The sequence below is a fragment of the Brachyhypopomus gauderio genome, unplaced genomic scaffold (genome assembly GCF_052324685.1).
Source record: "Brachyhypopomus gauderio isolate BG-103 unplaced genomic scaffold, BGAUD_0.2 sc75, whole genome shotgun sequence".
In the NCBI taxonomy this organism is placed as follows: domain Eukaryota; kingdom Metazoa; phylum Chordata; class Actinopteri; order Gymnotiformes; family Hypopomidae; genus Brachyhypopomus; species Brachyhypopomus gauderio.
The window spans coordinates 1,107,501-1,128,819 of NW_027506896.1; the positions used below are offsets into that span (position 1 = coordinate 1,107,501).

The following is a 21,319-nucleotide window of genomic DNA, read 5'->3' on the forward strand; positions in this document are numbered from 1 at the left end:
GCGTGATGAGGTGCGCGAGACCACCTGAAAGCGCATTGTCCGCAATGCAACCTTACAATTATCTCGTGTTTTTTATTCCTTATAGACGTTGAATACTATGAGGACATAAAATATCTGAAACCAGTCATCCAGACATATACACAGAATCAGATTTGTACATATTATTACTTCTAAGTGTTTATATATACAGTTCTGACTTCCATTTAATAACAAAGTAGCGTTTTGATTTAATAACATGAGTGGCCAGAGAAGTTCACTCACCTTGGCAAAGAAATCGCACGTTAATGAAAAACCACGTGCGGTTTTCGCGTGCAACAAGAGGGCATGCTGCGCTTCAAATGTCAAAGGGGCATCACAACTCTCGTTCCTACCTTATAATGCATGTCCATCAAACTACACTACAGAATTTTACTATCTTCGTGGACGTGTAATGTTTTATAAAATACAACTGAAATGCGCGATCCTTTCGCTTCTGAGGTTTTACTCAGGTTCGACATTGTTTATCCAACCAGAATAACGTGTGTGTGTTGACGGATCGTTGTAATATTGCGTTATAATGTTTATAACAAAAAACCTCGTTTGGGCTAAAAGACCTCAGATAAATGATGCTAATCATAAACTGAGAATGACACCCAATAAGTCGCCGAAAAGCGCGTGCATCCCTGAACGTGCACAAATGGAAGAACGTCTTTACTCTGCTTTTCCGAACGCAACAAGCGTGCAAATGCTTGTATCGTTTTATAATACTCTGGTGTGATTGTTAAGTGTTCAAAGAGAAAACAAGTTTTTTTTACAAAACTAACGCGGGACGCGAGTGAGTGAAGAATACGTTGACATACCACACAATCTCCAGAATTAGACTGAACTTTGTTGAAGTTGTAGCAGTGGAAGGAACAAACGCAAAATACTAACGTCTGCTTTCGTTGTCACAAACATTTACAGACGTCACACAATCCTTGCGCAGTAAAGTCATTAGCCGTAAAACAGGCTGTCCAAAATTCCGGAATGATAAAGTCTAGAATACGTCTCAAAAAGTTTTAAATACCTATCCCGCTTTCACTGTGTACTTCAGGGGCAGGCGGGGCTTATGAGAGGCGGCAGCACAGTACATCAATCAACTGAAGTCATGGCTCTTCATTGGAGAAGGCTGAAACTCTGGCTTTCAACTGAACAAAGTTTAGCCTACATAGGAATAAAATCAGAACTGTCACTTTTCATCACGTTGACACCAAGAATCCGCTTTACTAGAAAACCCACCGTGGTGCTTACTGTCCCTGTTGTAAGGATCATTTAGCTGAGCTTTTGCTTTGTAAAGTCTCCGCACAGTTTAGCACGGCATGTACATGATGCTACAGTCCCGGGGATGAGCATTCTGCACACAGAACTAAACAGGCATGGTAGTGGTTGTACATGTTTAATCAGCGATGGGTGTATGACACTGCAGCGGGCTTGGCACGTGCCTGATCCTCACACCCACAGTTTAAAACATAAAGACCAGAGTGTATAAAGGTCCTAAAGTCGCTCTTACAGGCCTCTAATTCCTGCATGGTTGTGTTTGTAATCAATTGTATAGTGATTATTTTACAGATGTAGCTAACTGAGAGGCTCTTTTGTAGGCCTACTGTGTCTATACTGTACATGAACAACTCATTGTTTAAATTAGGATATCAAGATAGAACATGTTAGTATAACACAATGTTAAGTGTTTTAACAATTTCGTAAGAGTTTTAATGTCATGTTTGTTTTCCGTTACTTTAACGGAAATTAACAGTTGCATTCTTTTAACGTTTTCTTGAGATTCTGCAGAAAAAGCGTTGCCATTAATCAATTTTTTGTCATAAGATTTCCATATGGTTTCAAATGTTTTTCAAAAACATCATTAAAATAGGAGGCAAACCCCAAGTGTTTGCAAGGGTGTTTAAACGGTCTCCGAGCTGTAAGGGCGGCGTCACACCGTTTTCTGTCTTCAGAAATTTCAGGCTTATTGTTTTAGCAGTGGCGCTGCGGAACAACTATTGTAACTTTTTTAAAAATGTTAAAGTCTTTTAATCGTTTCGATATTCAATACAGTGTTACATTCCCTCTTGATGGGACTGGACGTGTTTTATCAGTTAGGATTAGTCACTTCGGCGATAACGGTATCACTGCGCAGTCAATGCCATCTGATTTAGCTGAAGGCTGCGGCGTACCGACCGAGCGCGTGACCTTGCAGTCCTGTCTCGTGCCCCCGTTATCGCGGAGAGGATCGCGGTGTTAACGTTAGATTGTGCCAAGGCCTCTGATCTTCAGGGACAGACTCTCAGTGACAAGCAAAACGATTTATCTAACGGACACTCATGTGGAAGTGTTAGTTTATGCCAGAAAACCTGCGTTCTATACGATGGAGTAGACGTCCGAGAGTTGTATGATGAGATAAGATTATTATAGAAGACATTATAAAATATCTAGAGGGATTGGTTAAAGTGAGTGATATATTTGTTTAGGCAAAGAGTTGACATCGTCTCTGTCAGAAACTATTCAATGTGTGTGTGTGTGTGTGTGTGTGTGTGTGTGTGTGTGTGTGCGCGCGCGCGCGTGCGTCTTGTCGTTGCTTGATATATTTGTTTACTTGATTTGTTTACTGTGTTTTCATGATGCCACTCTACCTCCTCGTCTGCAACCTCTTTTTATGTTGTGTGACTGAAACGTTCTGCTCTGCTCCGATGGAAACTGAGATGCGTCTCGTCTGCTTACAGTGTAAATGCCAAGGCCGTGATTCGCCGCTAATGAGACAGCATCTGCGCGAGTCGGAGAACTTTGTTTCGGAGCCCCCACGACGTCTTCGTGAAAACATTGATGTGTTGCTTTTGAGCGTCAATGAGAATGCGGCTCAAAGAGCTCGGATGGGTTTCTACTCCCTCATACATATGTATTCAGCCCGGCGCCCGAGTTTATCACCTGCAGAGAGAGGAAGAGCGCTCGCGATACCTGGGCTGCACACACACAGGGAAGAAACATGAGATAAAAAATGCCCTGAACACGAAACCTTCGCTTTTAGTTTTTGATATTCGGTGTTTCCGTCTTTTTTATGATCCTTTCCCCCCAAAGCCTCAGAATATTTTTCCTTCACAGTTTTTTTTCATTGTAGAATATTGAGCACGTTTGCTGACACTACATTGCGAGGTTCCGTCAGAATCTCGGATCCACAGAATTCAAGGCAAACTTTCCAAACTGAAAAGCGTCTTCTCATAAATAATAAAGCACATATTACTTCTTCCAGCGTTTTGAAAGCTTACAATGCAGCCCAATCCAAGCCCTCTGCTGGGCAAACCGCTGCCTGATCGTAGCAAGAAAGGTCGACTCGGTCGGCTATTTTGATGGCAAAATAAACACAGTGGGTTTGTGTGGCGGTGAAAAAGACTGTGGGCAGAACACCGGACTGTCGACAAGCAAACAGAGGTGGGATGTAGCTGCGCCGTTCAAATGTGGGGCGGAGCACTCGGCAGGTGAGAGCCCCTTTCCTGCTGACCATATATGCATCTCAAGACTAAATGCCGAGGACGTCCGTTGCGTGCTGAGTGTTACAGGCGCTGTAATACTGAATCGCATTTATCGCATTTCTGAATCGAGTTTAGACCGTCAAAGTTCAGTTTGCACTGGCGATTTGTCTTATCGTAGCATGTGCGGATGATAAAGGGTTTTGGTTTAAATAACATGCACAGTACCTGCTTTAAAGTACTGACATAAAAACAAGACAATGAAAGGTCAACAAAATGTTGAGTACCTTAGGCCATCATCATACAACAACAAAACCACAACAAACGTAGACACACAAATATATGGCCTCTGCTGCCCTCGTGTGTCCATCATTTGGTAACGCATGCAGGTAGTTATCCTTTTGGGGGGTCACAGCCCCTAGTGCTCTGATTACCATGAAAATCCCTGTTGCCATCGCCTCTTCTTTCCAGCCCTTGATATTTTCAAACTTTTCATGTTCCTTGTGCCTGATGTTACTATCACAAGAGATCACTACAGAGAGGGTGAGTGATATGATAGTCATATGGGTTCATCTGTAACTCGCAGATAGATTTTAAATAGAAGCATGTTCGAATTGTCTAAAGTTGGTGTAACCCCACTCCAAAAAAAACATCTACCAAAACCACTACCATTTCCAAAATAAATTTGATCAAGAATACTTTAGAACTTGCTCTTTCGGGGGAACACGGTCTCTTAGTGTGTAGGCTTCCCGCCAATAAAATATAGCAAAGTCCCTTCTGAAAAGAGCACCTTCATCACAACTTAAAGCACTTGACATTGGGGTTGTGCGTCAAATTAGCGGGAGATTGCGCATGACGTCAATCGAGCGTTAGTTTCTTTGCCAATCATTATGAACGTAGCACACATGCGCACTTCATGACATCGCCTCCCCTCACCAGTCTCTCTGCTCTATCGTACCGTTGTTCTCTTTGTTTGAATTTTGAAGCTGCTGGGATGAACGATATTCGACACCCACAAGAAGCTTAGCGAGACAACCACGGAAAAGAGTGTAAATGCAGCGAGCCGTATGCGGCTTTCAAATGGCGACTCCAACGACACATCTACAGAATCTTCTAGAATGGTCATGTGATGTCAGGAGACCAGTTATGTCGCACTTTCGAAAAAAATTACTCTGACGCACCTTTTTTGTTTTTACGATTTCTGAGTTCGTGCACTAAAATTTGTGATCGATTGGACCCTAAAAAGTTTTCTACTACTAAATTATCTTCGGTTTGTTAGTTGTGTTCATAAACGTACCGTTTTCTTTTTGTTTTTTTTTGTCCGAGTGAAAAGAAAGAGAAGCGAGAGCACGTGAAGGTTATTGACCAATCGGATGCCGAGCTGTGAGCAGACGCGTATAAATACCGCGCGGGCGCCGCGAGACACGGCCGCCATTGAAGACGAGCGCGCTGTTGTCACTTCAACAATAATTATATATGTGTGTATATATAAAAAACAAACCGTATTGTTTACTTTTGAAATTTATTTCACGACAGTTACGTAAAACCTTGATCCGCGTGAAGCGTCAAGATCCTTCTCTGGTCGTCTTTCCAGCAGAGCTTCGCCACAGAGCATCTGTCTCAGTTCGGCCGTTAAAACACTCTTTGTCGTGCCCGAGACGGAAAGGTAAACCGAGTACAGGCTGAGCGGAGCCATGTTGTTTCACTGTGACGGGCGACGCGGCCGTACTTACACGGGCTAACCGTTCGCGCTCGCTAGCTAGTCGGCCGAGCCGAGCGCGTCGTCCGGGGTGGGGTAGCTCGGCTAGCGGGTTCGCTGTGAGGCCTTGACGGAGGTTTGGGGAGGGGGGGGGGTCTTGGTCGCCATTTTGTGGGCCCGGTTCGGATGACTCAGATGTCGGGAGGTGAAGTGATGGCCGGGCGAATAAGCACAGCGTCGTCATCCTACTTGGATGTCTTAAGAAAATAGCAAAAAAATACAATTATTAGTTATCCGTCTGCGTTGCGTCAGTTTGCTGGCTGGTTGTAATGGTGTTCAGTCGAACCCGCGGCGGTTTAGCCAGTTAGCTAGCATGCTAGCTACCAAATGAAAGCTAGTAAGCTAACGTCCTAAATGTCAGTTCTGTTCTCGGCTAATTCCGCATACTGGTGTCCAAAAGCAGCCCAAACATTTGTGAAGACCGCATCTTTTACCAAAACTGTTAAACATATTGTATAAGCATTAGGAAATAAACATTTAATTTAACACTTCTGTTTCTTTTCTTTCGAGTCCCAAAGGACTTAAAAAAATGAAATGCTAAACAATTGAACCTATAATCAACCAAGAACACGAGTCTGACTCGTCTTGTTCTGTCGTTTACGGAGGAACAAGATTTGTTTTTGTTTTCCATATTTCACTCATTACTGCTGTTTGTTTTTCCTCATATGTGGAGAGTTCGAAGTCCTTCGCAGGGCTTCTTGTAGTTACCTTGTAAAATCACTGTTATTTGTCGAATAAAAACACATAGAAATATCTATTTGTAATGACAAATTTTTATTTATGTTTATTTGGATCGAGTAAAGATTTCCACGAAGACCTTGTGTGAAGAAGTAGGTTTGGGTAAGTGGTGGGAGTAGGTGCGGCCTGTGTGTTTACACGGGTGAAAGTGCGGGAACAACACGGCCTTAACCAGCTTGTGTAAAACGCCCCTTGTGTTGCTTCTGAGCTGCAGCCATGGTTTGTCCAGCTTCAAGAGAGCTTTTGTAGCTAACTTTCACGTTGAAATAGTTTTCCATTTGGACCATGATAGTGTGGGTGCATGTAATAGTTTGGATGGGCAGTGCTTGTGGTTTCAAATGGAGAACCACGAAGACTGGTTCAGCAAAACTCGAACCTGAACGGTGGTTGGTGTGTCCTGATAGATTTGTTCATCGAGAGCTAAATTATATTTTTGTTACCTGAGATTTGGTTTGCTGTCCGTACTTCTAAGTAACGTCACATTGAAAAGTTTTGAATGTAATTTCATTAATGCTTTTGAGATTTAATCATACATGTGTCACGGATATGACTGATCATCAATTTACACGACGCTGTTAGTGCTTTGCATTTTTTACGTTATGCACATTCTTGCTCTGATCTCTTCCGTTTTTTCCTCTTAATACCTCGGATAATGTAGCCAGTAGAGGGCAGTAGGCACCATGAAATGTACATAATTAAACGACCTTTGTGAAGAAGGCTTGTGTAGAAACCCGATTTCATGGGTTATGTCGTGGAAATTGGAACCTTAATGGTGAGCAAGATCAACATCAGTTGATGAGCAACATCAGTTGGTTATGGTATCAAAGTAAAATGGTAGTCTATTGTGGCTGATAAAAACTTGCAAAGAGTTTTTCCACGTTTGAAGTCTAGCACTGTTTTGTTCCAAATATTGTAATTTGTATTTCATGTACTCTATTAAAGATATTTTGTATATTCCTCTGCTGTAAAATTTTTGATAGTCTTTAAATGTGTAAGCTTGCAAGCATGTAATGTTTGATGTCCGCATTGTAAGCAGATTGCAGTCGAATCAAATAGAAGTATGCATTTAATGTCCATCTGTACCTTGGGCTTCTGTCACTTCAGTGTCCAACAGATCACCCACATCTAAAAGGTTTTTATTCATTTGTTTGGCTCTGTCAGCTGTGCAGTTGCACCCAGTACTTAAGAAGTATTGAACAGTTCAGAATAGGACTGGAATCATATTTAGTGTCCAGATTGTGTAGTGTACTGGTGAGCTGTGTCTGTTTTCCATGTGTAGCTGCGCAGTGGAGTTTCTTTGCTCAAGTTACTTTCCCTGTTCACAGTGGGAGAAGCAGAGGATGTGTAGTTGAGCGCTGATCTGGCCAGACATCGCTCCACAAACCCTCCTCTCTGCACTTGGCATTCTGGACCAGCCAACACAATGTCAAACACAATGGTCACGTTGAGCGGCAACCCCACTCCCCCCGAGTACAGGAACCCCAGAAAGCCAGGGCGACTCACCAACCAGCTGCAGTACCTGGAGAAGGTGGTGGTCAGAACCCTCTGGAGGCATCAGTTCTCCTGGCCTTTCAGGCAGCCTGTGGATGCTGTTCAGCTCAACATACCTGTGAGTCCAAGTGCACTTACTGGAGGTCACAGTGCTGTACAGCTCACCATTTTAAGTTTTTTTGCACCAGCATTTGACTAATAATGACCATTATGATGATGTGAATATGTTGCAACGTAGAAAACACCAGAATCATATTATTTCGCCAATATGTTGCATGTCTGGTGAGTTCTTGGGTCAGCTACACTGCTATGTACGACGTTTAAAGCAAGAAAGACAAATAATGAAATAAAGGTATGAGCACAGAGTGGGGGGAGGGGGAATGTGTATGCAGATACTTGCACATGTGTGGTACTGAGCAAAATACAGGAAATAAACTATATTTGCACTAATATTTGCACAATACTGAACCATATCAATGATTTTGCAGTGCCAAAGATGCATTATTGCACAAAGGTGGTCTTGTCCAGTGCTGGAGCGTTAGGAGGTCCAGGTTACAGTGCTCGATGTTTACTGTAGATAATGGGTGTTCTAGGGAACACCTGTTGTCAGTCAGGTTGCACTGGTTTTGATGGTTGCTTAGTTGTACCATCCCGTTCTCCAAATCTTTATTTTCCTTCATTCCTTGTATAATAAAACTTGTTTTTTGAGAGCGGTTAGGGTGTGTATCTGTCTCTTATATGAATGAGGTTTTGTTGTCTCTTTCTGTTTTGATTTCAGGATTATTATACAATCATTAAAAAGCCGATGGATTTGAACACCATCAAAAAACGTCTTGAGAATAATTATTATTGGAAGTCACTGGAATGCATTGAAGATTTCAACACAATGTTCACAAATTGCTATGTGTACAATCGGGTGAGCATGACATTATTGTAAAATCTGACTCCCCACACTGACAGTTTTGGGAAAATGTCAGAAGCTTAATTAGACCCTTTTAAATCCTGTATGTGACTGCCTTTCAGCCTGGGGACGACGTGGTTCTGATGGCTCAAGCGCTTGAGAAGCTTTTCCTGGAGAAGGTGGCGGAGATGCCGCAGGAGGAGTGTGAGATCGCTGTGGTCACCAACAAGGCACCTCTGAAAGGACGGAGGAGATCGTCAGCAGGTGTGTGCTTAGAGTGAGCTTTGGGGTGAGAGTGTTGACCTGTTAGACCTGAAACTTACATATATTTAGTCCCTCTGTTGTTGAGGGGGAGGTTTCTGACTCACCTTGTATATACGTGTTAGCAGGACTGGTGAAAATGAGGCCACAGTCCCCTGTGTCTGAGGTAGTCTTTCAGCAAACTGTGACTGTCATTCCTCCCGAGGCCCTCCACACCATTCCTCCCCTGTCTGCACAGCTCCAAGCCAATGTCAGTCCCTCTCACGCGACACAAGTGCACATTGATTATATGGGTTCGTATGAATCTCGGCACAGGTTCGAAACCCTGCCCCTCCTTCTGATTTTTCAGTTGAAAAGGGGCATAAAGAGGAAAGCAGACACCACAACCCCTACCGCATTGGCCGTAACCAGCAGTGAGTCTTCACCTTGCATCACCGAACCAAAGGTCCTGAAGTTGTTCTCTCGGCGGGGTAGCGGGCGACCCATCAAACCGCCCCGCAAAGACCTGCTGGAGTCCCCCCAACAGCACCAGGTGGGGCGGAGGTGCAAGCTGTCTGAGCGACTCAAATACTGCTGCGGCATCCTGAAGGAGATGTTGGCCAAGAAGCACGGGGCGTATGCCTGGCCCTTCTACAAGCCCGTGGACGCCCAGGCGCTTGGTCTTCATGACTATCACGAGATCATTCATCAGCCCATGGACCTGGGCACCATCAAAGTAAGACGGTGCACGCAGAGAAGCTTGAGCTGTTGAGTGAGGCGTAGAACAGGGTGCTGACGTGGCGTTCTGCTCTCCTTCCAGAAAAAGATGGATGCGCGGGAGTACACAGACGCTTTGCAGTTCGCCGCAGACATACGACTAATGTTCTCAAACTGTTACAAATACAACCCACCCACACACGAGATTGTGACCATGGCCAGAAAGCTCCAGGTGTGTGTGCGTGTTTGCATGAGTGCGTGCATGGCTGATCTGTGCAATGCCTTTGACACTAGAGGTCATCTGATCCCTCTATTTGAAATAAGGACGGAATGTGCTAGGCTCGGGCTCGGTAGTCCTGCTCTGTCCTCGTTTTAGCTTGAGGTCCGTGCCACTGTCCTCTGTTCTTCAGGATGTCTTCGAGTCCCGCTTTGCCAAGATTCCAGACGAACCCAGAGATCCGGGGCATGGACAGACCCCCGTGCCTCGAAAAATGAAGGAGAGAGAAGACAGCCCGTCCAGCTCGGAGACCTCCAGCATGGGGTCTTCTGTGTCGGAAAGCTCGTCCGACACGGATGAAGAGGATGAGGAGGAGAGAGCGACGCGCCTGGCTAATCTGGAGGAGCAGGTAATTACGCACACATGTGGCAGCCGTTTGTAAATCATGTGGTTTGTAATTAACACTCGTCCATCTGTGCTGGCAGCTGATGGCAGTGCGTGCGCAGCTGCAGTTGCTCACCCAGACGCCCCTCCTGAAGCCCAAAAAGAAAGAGAAGTCGAAGAAGGAGAGAAGGAAAAAAGACGAGCGGAAAGGTGGTGAAGCGAAGAAGCCTGTGCCGTCGAAGGTGCAGAAGAGAGCCCGCAGTAAGCTCTCAGGGTGAGGACACGCGCACACACTCGCAAACACACTCTCGGCCTTTGAGGCTGTCACGGGTCTGAAGCCGAGCTGTGCTGTGGTCAGGCGGAATAAGGACAGCTGGGAGTACGGGTCTGAAGAGGAGGAGCCCGCCCTGCCCATGTGCTACGATGAGAAGCGCCGTCTCAGCTTGGACATCAACAAGCTTCCCGGAGACAAACTGGGCAAAGTGGTGAACATCATCAAGGCCAGAGAGCCACTACTCAGGGACACAGACCCCGAGGAGATCGAGATCGACTTTGAGGCACTGAAGCCCTCCACGCTGAGAGCTCTGGAGAGGTTTGTCGTGACCTGCCTCAGGAAGAAACCCAAGAAACCCGAGGGTGAGTGGGGTCCTGCACAACACCGGCCCTTCGTGGCTTCGGTTAGTTTCTAATGTTTGCGTGTCTGTCTCCACCATGCTGCAGAGAAAAAGCAACAGAAGGTCTCAAAAGTGGAGAAGATGAAGGAGCCAGTCAAACAGAACAGTGGTGAAGTGCCAAGCTCAACCAAGAGAACAAAGGCTAAGTGTGAGTGTTATCCTGCTGGGTTGGGTTAGTGGTGGGTAAAAGTGTGAGTGTTATCCTGAAGGGTTGGGTTAGTGGTGGGTAAAAGTGTGAGTGTTATCCTGCAGGGTTGGGTTAGTGGTGGGTAAAAGTGTGAGTGTTGTCCTGCAGGGTTGGGTTAGTGGTGGGTAAAAGTGTGAGTGTTATCCTGCAGGGTTGGGTTAGTGGTGGGTAAAAGTGTGAGTTGTCCTGCAGGGTTGGGTTAGTGGTGGGTAAAAGTGTGAGTGTTATCCTGCTGGGTTGGGTTAGTGGTGGGTAAAAGTGTGAGTGTTGTCCTGCAGGGTTGGGTTAGTGGTGGGTAAAAGTGTGAGTGTTGTCCTGCAGGGTTGGGTTAGTGGTGGGTAAAAGTGTGAGTGTTGTCCTGCAGGGTTGGGTTAGTGGTGGGTAAAAGTGTGAGTGTTGTCCTGCAGGGTTGGGTTAGTGGTGGGTAAAAGTGTGAGTGTTATCTGCAGGGTTGGGTTAGTGGTGGGTAAAAGTGTGAGTGTTGTCCTGCAGGGTTGGGTTAGTGGTGGGTAAAAGTGTGAGTGTTATCTGCAGGGTTGGGTTAGTGGTGGGTAAAAGTGTGAGTGTTGTCCTGCAGGGTTGGGTTAGTGGTGGGTAAAAGTGTGAGTGTTATCTGCAGGGTTGGGTTAGTGGTGGGTAAAAGTGTGAGTGTTATCTGCTGGGTTGGGTTAGTGGTGGGTAAAAGTGTGAGTGTTATCTGCAGGGTGGTGGGTCCTGGAGAGCTACTTTGTCCACTTTTTGGTGTCTTCATAGTTTTCATGTGACTGACTGAAGTGGGTGTGTCAGGTTTGTGTTGGAGCGGAGCTCTGCAGGAGGGTTGGAGATGTGGGGTTTAAGTGTTTTGAATGGTGCGTGTGTCCCGTGTGCGGTGGGCGTGACTCACACAGCGGTGTGATGTTCCTCTCCCCGGTGCAGGTGAAGCTCTGGCAGCAGACCCCATGCAGCTGGCTCGCCTCTCCCGCCTCAGTGGCAGCAGCAGCAGCTCCTCGTCTGGCTCCGACAGCACTAGTACTGACTCTAGCTCCTCTGATAGCAGTGACTCTGACTCAGGTTAGCGGATCAGCACAAGCACTCCCTCACTCCTTCTTTCTTTCCTTTCTGCCTCTTTAACCCACTCTCAGGGCAAAGCCCAGAAGCCCTCACTGCCCCCACATCCCTCACTCTGCTCACTGGCACACTGAGGGGAAGACACACACACAAAACAAGACAAACGTTTGGGTTTTTTTGTTTGGACAACCCATTGCCCCCTGTTTTTAGATGCACCATGTCACTGCTACTGGAGCACCATACACTTCCCCTCATGGTAGTCTGCATATTGTTCAATGGGTGTTTGAGTTCTGTTGTGCTGGGGGGTGTTAGTTTGTTTGTTTTTGTTTGTATATTTTGTGCACTTTTTCTTCAGAATGAGTGAAATTAGATGTTACAAAAATCTTGCTCTGTCCCTCCTAGGGTTGCAGCGGTAACCGGTTTCACGGTATACCACGGTATTAAAATGCACGGTTATCATACCGTGTGCGTTTGCTTATTACCGGTAAAAAGCAAGCCAGCGGAGAAACTGACCCGCGCATGCGCAACTCCGCTCCGGTTCAGCTACTCAGCACACAGCAGTGAGAATGGCAGAAAGTGCATCAGACTTAACACATTTTTTTACAAAAAAAAAAAGCTAAACTAAAATCAGTGGCGAAAATGACGTAATCGCGGTGGCTCCGCCCGTGCGCGAGGGTCTCGCGCGCTGTCGATTCGCGAGGTCGTACACCTCTCGAATTTTGTAACTTTGCGCGCTGCGCCTCAGCGCAATGAACAAAGTCACGTTTGCAGGATTCATACACGTTTAAAAGGTGGAATTAAAACACTTGTACGTCACTTTAAAGGTCCGTTTCAATATTTCCCAGCACCTTAAACTTAATTAAGTTAAATATTTATACATATACTCAAAATAATTCGCTTTTTCATCACATTATTTAATGGTTGTTTATTTCCAAAACGCCCAATCTTAACGTCTTCACGTTCTCTCATGTTTTGTCCTGGAATTAAAAGAGGCTCGTATTTGTTAACGTAAGACAAAAGAACTGTGCGGAGTCGCGTGCTACGGTCACTAGTGAAAGTATAAACCTAGCTTTTTATGGTCATTGCTTTCACTGGATGTGAAAGACGCTATTAATTTACATGCGTTCAAATTCTAACGTACCTGTTTTTGATATGTTAAAACCAGACTCGGTGTGAAAACCTTAAAATAGAAATCTCTATTGTGATGATGTCAGAAATAAATCCTCTCTTCCTGCAGTATCTGGTTATATTCCAACTTGGCAGTACAACGGACGTTTACAACAGTTGTTGATCAGACACTGACCCAGGCTGAGTTTATCAGATATTAAATAATTTAAACTTAAATAATTGTACTGAAATCCATGATTTAGGTTTCTCTAATTTTGCAGTATTTATATAAACATGTGTACAGCTTATTTTTTTAAAGGACACATTTTGTATACAATAGTTCCAGGTTTCTACAATAAATAGTTAATTGAACAAAAATAACTTGTAATTTCTTTAAGGGTCGGTGTATCTTTTAATAATATACAAACTAACTGTGATACCGTGATAACCGTGATACCGCGGTATTTTCTGAGACGGTTATCATACCGTGAAAATCTCATACCGTTGCAACCCTAGTCCCTCCATATTTTTCCTCTGCTATTTATTAAATTTTTATTATTTTGTTTTTTTTTTATCATTTTGTTTGTTTCATCATTTTCATTAATGTTTTCATTCTCGGTCCATGCTGTAGCTTGAAATGAGGCCAGCTAGCACTGATGGGGACACAAGCCTTTGTTTCCATTCAGAGTGTGCATGACTCATAATGCCACCCGTTCTACGGCTGTTGGTTCTTAAAATCTTTCAAATGTCAGTCCTAAGAAGCTTTCTAATGTAAGCTGCATTGTGCTCAAATCTGCTCTGATTCTCAACTACTGGCCTGCTGGCCCTATCGGAACTGTGCTGGAATTGTACGTCAATGCTGACGGTGTTGCTAAGAAAACCCAGATCTGGTCTGAAACAATTAGTTCACATAAGATTCAGTGATATAAGACAAATATAATAAAATAGCAAACAGAAACACAAAGGGCGGGGACCAGATTTAGGTGGGCTAGCATGTCCTGTCGTTCCGTGGGAAACCTGAACAGCCTCTAAGTCATTGGACACGGACTGACACAACTGGCCTACATGCCTGAAGGGCACATCTGAGGAAATGTCTCCAGACTTGCACACTGACCCGTAGAGCACTGGAGGTTCTCCTTCAGTAGTGGTGAGGCCCTCCCCCAACACCCACGTGGAGACAGTTGTAGCTGGTCCTCCTTTGAAACTACTGCATTCATTCATACCCATGTGATTCCCCCTACTGCATTTGGTTCACATTGTAATTTTAACTATTTTTCCTTTGTATATATGTGAGAGATTTTATACAGCTATATATGTAAGCAGAAACTAATCCTAAGGTAGATTGTATTGCACTGTGATGATGTGTGAGGTACTGACCAGATTGTAAAGTAGCTGGTATGGTCATAGCAAGATCCAACCAACCTTTGTTCCTGGAGGCAGCTGTTCTGCTCAAATCCACTGCGCCTTTTGAAGCTGTGTGTGTTTATTTACCTTAGCAGGTATAGAGCTTACTCGTTGATATTGGTGTTCGACACCCAGAGGTTGAAATAAAAATGATTTTTCTAGAGGTCTGTTATGCATTTTAAGAATAGTGGTGTGTTTTGTCTTTCATTTTCATCACATGTTGCTTTCACTTGTACCCACCCTCATATGTATACTTAGTGCCAGAATCATGACACATTTAACATGTGCTCACATAAGACCACAGTCATCATAAAACACATCTATGATGTTGGGTAGGTTTTATAGAACAACTTCTGTTTGTGTTAAATATCTAGCTTTGTTTGTTGGGTTGGAGTGGGTGGGTGTGTTTGTGTTTGGCGTACTTGTTATCTGTACATTACATTAATGTATTGTTAGTCAGGCTCTTTGAGTGCCCAGTCTGGAGATCTACCATCCACACTTGATCAAGCACTGTTGGAGACACACGTGGGTCCTGGGTTGTACTGCAGGGTGCTGGAGCCCCAGGTGTAGACATGGGCGGCTCTGGTGGGAGGTGGTGTCCTGGGAGAAGCTGAGCTCACAGGAGCGTGCCCTGAGGGCCAGACCCAAGTGACCGCACTGTGCATTATCCATGTCTTACAGAGCACAAACCTAAGAAGAAGCCAAACAAAGCTGCCGGTCATGGCTGCAAAATGCAAAACAAGGTAAAGGGGGTAAACGCCTACTTCACGTCCCTAAGTGGACAATTTCATGAGTTAAGCTGAGATGAAGCCGCCTTTCGCTCGGACACGAGTCACTTCGATCTTCCCGCTCCTTCTCCTGGTTAGAGCTCCAAGCGGAACGGGCCTCCCCAGCCGAAGGGCTCCCAGTGTGGCATCTCCTCCAGGCGCTCACCCCCTGCTGCAGACTCCAGGGAGGTGTCTGCACACACGGAGGCGTGCAGAAGGCTGCCCGCTGACCACACCCTCTCCCCAGGTAGGGTTCACCGCACCTGCCTGCTTTCACACACTGAGAGCATGCGTGCATGCAGGTGTGGCAAAGTCATGCCTTGCAGAAAGATCATTAACGCTACACAGATCAGGTTGTTTTTTGTTATCTATATTTATATATTTGTTATTCATATGCTGATCTGACTGGACAGTTTGTATAGCTTTTGATTTTTAATTTCTCTCCCTTGTTACACCTTCACCACTCGCTGCCAGCCCTACACAGCCAGCTCCCCGCCCAGCCCTCCAGACCCAGTGCCAAAGCAGCTCCTCTTATTCGCAAAACCTGGCCCGCCCTCTCTAATGTTGCATCACCACCAGACCACGCCCTGCCACCTCCCTCTCACCCCCCCGTCCTCGGCCCCTCGTCACAACACGCCCCACTTACAGCCAACCCGTCCCCTTCACCCGCTCAGCCCGGGAGCTCAGGAGATCCGTCCTCCGCCCGTGTTTCTCCAGTCTCTGCCACCCCAGACCCCGCCCTCCCTCTCTCAGAGGAGCTCCTGGTTGGCTCCTCCCCTTCCCTAGGCCCCGCCCAGCTCCACTCACAGGAGCCCTTGCCCAGCCCTCACCCTCCTGCTAGCCCAGAGAAGCCTGTGTTGAAGGCTCGGGAAGGTAAGAGATGACTCCAGATCGCCAGTGCTGCTTCCTCGTCTCCGTGCCCTTTGACCCCGGAATGCTCTGTGCATGGGCTGCATGACCTTTGCATGTGCTGCCTGTTTTCCCTCGTAGCAGCTCGGACATCTCCGCCTTGTGTGCTTCTGTCATGGGTGAAGCTGATTGGTGTTTTTTGTTTGTTTCGTGCATCGCTTTCTCTCACTCAGCTACTGCATCCTTCTTCCGTGTCATCACTCATCTATTAATATTGAATAACTTTATTTGTCCTGAGCAGGTTTCCCCGCTCTCCTGTCTCCGTTAATCTCTCCTGGACGACCTTCTGCAACATCAGAAGCACCTGGAACAAGACCACAGCTTGTCACAAAGTATGAGGTAAACCAATGAACTTTTTATTGTTTTGACAAATAATGTGACCATAAGTATGTGGAGTAGGTGCTCCAACTACTCACATTGCAGTACAATCAAGCACACAGCCCTCCACACACCATCATACTGAAGAGCTCAGTGGCTTTAAACTTGCCACTGTCGTAGGAAAGGCCACTGCCAGGTAGTGAAATACCTGCCCTGCCAGACCCCATGAACTATACATGGTATTACTGTGAAATGGAAGCATCTCAAAGCAACAGTAGCTGAACCACGCAGCAGTAGACCACGCAAACACACACCACAACAACACTGCAGGGTTCCTCACTGCCTCTGCAGGGTACATCAGCACAAGCTCTGTGTTAGACCTTTGTGAAGCCGTGAACATCACTGTGCCCAGTGCTGACTGGTAGGGGTGTGGCCACTGAGCAAAACCAGGAAGGAGTGAGCCAGACACACCTCCACCCTCACCTGGGATGGATGACATGTTTACAGTTTTGGTGTCTTGTCTGAGAATGCAAAGCTCTGTGAAACGAGCACAGAATTGTGACGCCATACTAGCTCCAGCAAATGTGGGCTGGAGTTTGTCCTCTGCATTTGAATCCCCTCTACACTAGAGCACTGCGCTGCCCAGGAAACTCCGCTTTGAAGATTCCATCAGCTATTGGGCTGTAACGGTTTACATCCTCAGTCTTATGAGTCACAAGGATGCAGAACAACCTGTAACAGTATTTATAACCGTGTAATACAGTGTTTTCTTGACTAAGAAATCACAAATCACTCAAATAATCGACACAATGAACACAATAAATACAGTGAGTGACCTGGAGACCTCATTAGCCCTTTAACACGGCCAGCGTGAGCGGAAAGGGTGAGTGGGTGGGTGCCTGAGGTGAGGTGGCACACGTAAACATTTTAACAGGATCTAGTACAAGAATGTGCTTATGTGCTGTGCGGTTTGCCTTCGTTGTAAACCTACACTACACCATCCAGCTGTGATCTGCAATCTGCCCTTCTGAGATGGGCCAGCTCCATATTATTGCCCAGGGTTTTGGAATGGAATCTGGGGATAGCAAACTCGTGTGTGTGTGCGTGTGTGTGCGTGTGTGTGCGTGTGTGTGCGTGTGTCAGTGTCTCAAAGTTCAGACTAAATGAAGTGTTTGACAGTGAGTTAATTGACCATTAATCCTGGCAAAGGTAGTTGCCAGGATAGCTTAAAATGTGTGTACATGTGGTGAATTTGTGCTCTCTCTCTCTCTCTCTCTCTCTCTCTCTCTCTCTCTCTCTCTCTCCTCTCTCTCTCTCTCTCCTCTCTCTCTCTCTCTCTCCTCTCTCTAGTCATGTCCAGGGCGGTCCTCTTCACAGGTCAGTCCAGAAGACCCCAGCCATGTGCTGCTGTCCTCGGCTCAGCTGCACACAGTGCCTGGTCAGCATTTCTCTCTCCAGGAACTTTTTTTCTCTCTTCTTGCAACACTCGTTCTCAACTGCAACATTTTCCTCAATGGCTTCTGTTTGTTCCTGGACACTTTCCACAGGGAGCAAACCTGCAGGAGGAGGCGATTTATGCAAGTTAAGCCAAGACGTCAAACTCAGCATGGCTAAAACGGTACCTGGGCTTCACTGCCTTCCTTCACTACTGGAATGAATCTGTGTCACCGTGTCCCCCTTGCTGTGGCCGTACCTCATAACCACCCTGCGCAGGGCTAGTGCGGACCCAGCAGGAGGGGGACTCCTGATCCCACCCTGTATATAACTGCGTTTGGCTTCTGCAGGACATCGTTCTGAAGAACGCAGACTCGTGGACGAGCCTGGGCAAGATGGCCGCTCTCGCACCCTCTGCTCTTCGCTCTTCAAAAGAGAGCTTCCAGCAGTTCCGCAAGGTTGCCATGGAGAAGGAGGAGCGGGAGAGGGCGCGTAAGCTCCAGATGGAGGCGGGCCAAGAGAGGGGCTCCTCGGATAAGAGCAGGTGGGGCAGGGGGCAGCATGCGTTGGGCTTCAACCACACCTGGGTGCGCTCACAAACCCCACATTTAGCTGGCTAGATTGTCGTTGTCACACGTCCATCGAAAGTGTTACTGTTGGTCCTCTTAAAGACATGGAGTTAATGCTGGTGGTTTTGATAGAAGAAAAGCTGCATTCTCTGGGGAGGAGACGAACCACAGAACTGATCCCTGTATTAGGTCCTGAGTTATTAAATCACCACCATATTCAGGACTCTGCAGCTCCTGCAGTAAATGGTAAAGTTGAGTTGTACCGCGTGACAGTATTAATGATGTGGTGGGGGTGTTTTGTCGTTAATGATTCACAGCCTGACGCAGCTGCATGCCAACACCAAGCCAGAGACCCTGGCCCCCCTGCTGGAGGTGGAGCACGCAGAACCTCCTGTGATGGCAGCCGTCGTAGACGTCCCGAAAGACCCAGAGCCTCAGCCCAGTCCCCCGCAGAACTCTGTGGACCACGCGAGGGAGGTGGCCCGCAAGAGGGAACAGGAGAGACGCAGACGGGAGGCCGTAAGATCTGTTCATCCTGTTGTGACTCTTTACTTATTCATTAGCTGAACTCTTCTACCATCTTATGTATTTATTTATTAGCTAAACTCTTCCACCATCTCTTTACTTAATTATTAGCTGAACTCTTCCACCATCTCTACTTATTTATTAGCTGAACTCTTCCACCATCTCTTTACATATTTACTTATTAGCTAAACTCATCCACCATCTCTTTATGTATTTATTAGCTGAACTCTTCCACCATCTCTTTACTTAATTATTAGCTGAACTCTTCCACCATCTCTTTACATATTTACTTATTAGCTAAACTCATCCACCATCTCTTTACGTATTTATTTATTAGCTGAACTCTTCCACCATCTCTACTTATTTATTTATTAGCTGAACTCTTCCACCATCTCTTTACATATTTACTTATTAGCTAAACTCATCCACCATCTCTTTACGTATTTATTTATTAGCTGAACTCTTCCACCATCTCTACTTATTTATTTATTAGCTAAACTCATCCACCATCTCTTTATGTATTTATTAGCTGAACTCTTCCATCATCTCTTTCTTTTAAGATGTCCGGAATCATCGACATGACCATGCAGAGTGACATCATGGCGACCTTTGAGAAGAACCTGGACTAACATTGCTGCAAAACAATAAAATGATTCAGGGTGTTTAAAAGAACAAGCCTGCTGCTGTTCAGTGAATAGAGCAGTCTGACTCCTCCTGACCCAGACGAGCTCCAGGCCCCGGGAGACAGAGACGGGTTCTAGCACCTCACCGGGGCAGAATCACACAAACAGTGATCTCACTTTAGCCCATTACACTGAAGTGAAATCAAAGGAGAACATAGTACAGTAGTGTAGAATGTACTTGGACCTTGATGCACTATGGATCTTTTTGTTGCATTGTTTACTCTGTGTGTGTGCGTGTGTGTGTGTGTGTGTGTGTGTGTGTGTGTGCTTTTGCTTTTCCTGATTTCCTAAATACCTGCACTGAGTTGCTGTTTACTGTGAAGGGCAGTTACAGACGGACAATAGCAGTTGCACCTCAAATACGTTAGCTAAATGCTTACCTTTTGTCTTTACGGACTTTTGTTTTCTACTTTTTGTACGGAGCGGTTTTGGTTCTGTTCGTGTTCACATCACAAGGTTCATTCCGTAGACAGTGTGATTTAATGCGCCTCCGGTCTCCTCGCGCGCGCTGTGGGCGTTTGTGCGCGTGGGCGGAGACCCCGTTCATTCCGTCACTCAGTTCTCGCCCTAATGCTGTAAGTTAAACACAAAGTTCATAGGCTGACTCATTCTCCTATTTATCACACAAGATTTTTTATTTTGTTTGTAGTAGTAGAAGTAGTGTCAAGTAATATACATATGGATGTAATATTTGAATTTGTTCATCATTACTATTTGTTATTCGAAGACTGATGTTATAGTTTTGCCAGATGTGAGATTTCAATTAATGAAGATTTAGGTGGAATAGCCTATACTTATTTTCTACTTATTGTATGAAGAACAGTGCCATTACGACTCGCCAGGCCAACTTGAAGGCGCCTCCTGGTCAGTCCCGCCGGCGAGCCTCGTCCGTTTTGATGGCGTTTTCATGAGGATGTTCAACGTTGTTAGATTATGGCGGCTTGTGGCAGTTTCCAGTGTTTCTCCTTAGGCTGTGTACACGTTCACCACGCACTTTACCAAGTATCCCAGCGGGTTCCAGGGATCACGCCGAGGGAAATGTGTGTTATTTAAAAAGCTATAATTGTTTCTTGAACTATAAGCTAAATCAATAAAAACTGTATTTTCATTTAATTGCTCGTATTCCTGTTCAATTAAGATCTGGTTGGGCTAATCTGGGTTGTTTTCTCCACAAATGTTGACTTTATTGCTGGTGTGTGCTGCTTTGTTGTGGCGGGGCTGGTGTGTGTGAACGCCATCGTGCTCGGAGCAAGAGAAACATCCCAACATTGTTATTGTGCTGCTGCCTCATCCTTTAGCAAACGACTCAACCACAACAAAACACCAAGTGAGAATACATGTTTACTTTTTAAACCTACATTTAGATTTTGTATGTACCATAATTTATATTTTATATACCGTAATAAATATACGTAATAAACTATGTGAGCGGAGACAGTGACGATCTGTCCGCCTTTGTCTTTTCTCCATCGATCTCATCCCGTCTTGTGCAATTAGAATCGGTGCTATTGGTTAATCTCCATTATCAACAGAATGGGATGACAAAGTGCTTTCAGCTCAAAAATTATGTGTCGCGGGTTACTTTAAAAATCAAGTTTATTATAATCTATTGTCGTAGATGATTCGTGGTCCTGCAATAATATTTACCTACAGTAGCCATGAATCAGTTAATAATGACCTTTCACTGCATTCGTGTATGACGGGTCTTTGTTAAAAGCCTGTCGAAACTCGTAATGGTTCAGTCCGAGGTGCAGACACCTTGTGGACCGAAC

General features: G+C 45.6%; 2 protein-coding genes across 10 annotated transcripts in view; one reads left to right on the forward strand and one right to left on the reverse strand.

Moving 5' to 3' along the window:
• Positions 1-1,067, reverse strand: part of tgfbr3 (transforming growth factor, beta receptor III) — a 73,312-nt gene extending 72,245 nt beyond the window's left edge. The window contains exon 1 of one of the 3 annotated variants that reach the window (XM_076990406.1): positions 840-1,067. The gene's annotated coding sequence lies outside the window, so the exon portion shown is untranslated. The remainder of the gene's footprint in view (positions 1-839) is intronic. The other 2 variants (XM_076990407.1, XM_076990408.1) reach the window with 2 other exon arrangements.
• A 3,317-nt stretch (positions 1,068-4,384) lies between these two features.
• brdt (bromodomain, testis-specific) lies at positions 4,385-20,660 on the forward strand. Of its 7 annotated transcripts, none has more exons than XM_076990441.1 (21): positions 4,385-6,745; positions 7,299-7,582; positions 8,243-8,380; positions 8,488-8,629; positions 8,752-8,876; positions 8,976-9,341; positions 9,426-9,554; positions 9,733-9,948; positions 10,025-10,197; positions 10,282-10,559; positions 10,644-10,745; positions 11,700-11,834; positions 15,024-15,085; positions 15,209-15,356; positions 15,584-15,982; positions 16,260-16,357; positions 17,687-17,774; positions 17,884-17,954; positions 18,121-18,314; positions 18,657-18,858; positions 19,425-20,660. In XM_076990441.1, exons 2-21 carry the CDS (start codon positions 7,397-7,399, stop codon positions 19,491-19,493), a joined length of 3,321 nt encoding a protein of 1,106 aa, XP_076846556.1. In that variant the 5' UTR covers positions 4,385-6,745; positions 7,299-7,396; the 3' UTR covers positions 19,494-20,660. The 7 variants fall into 7 exon arrangements, with proteins under 7 accessions (XP_076846556.1, XP_076846561.1, XP_076846557.1 ...); XM_076990446.1 differs by having other exon boundaries at positions 8,755-8,876; XM_076990442.1 differs by having other exon boundaries at positions 4,385-6,075.
• Positions 20,661-21,319: the final 659 nt, after the last annotated feature.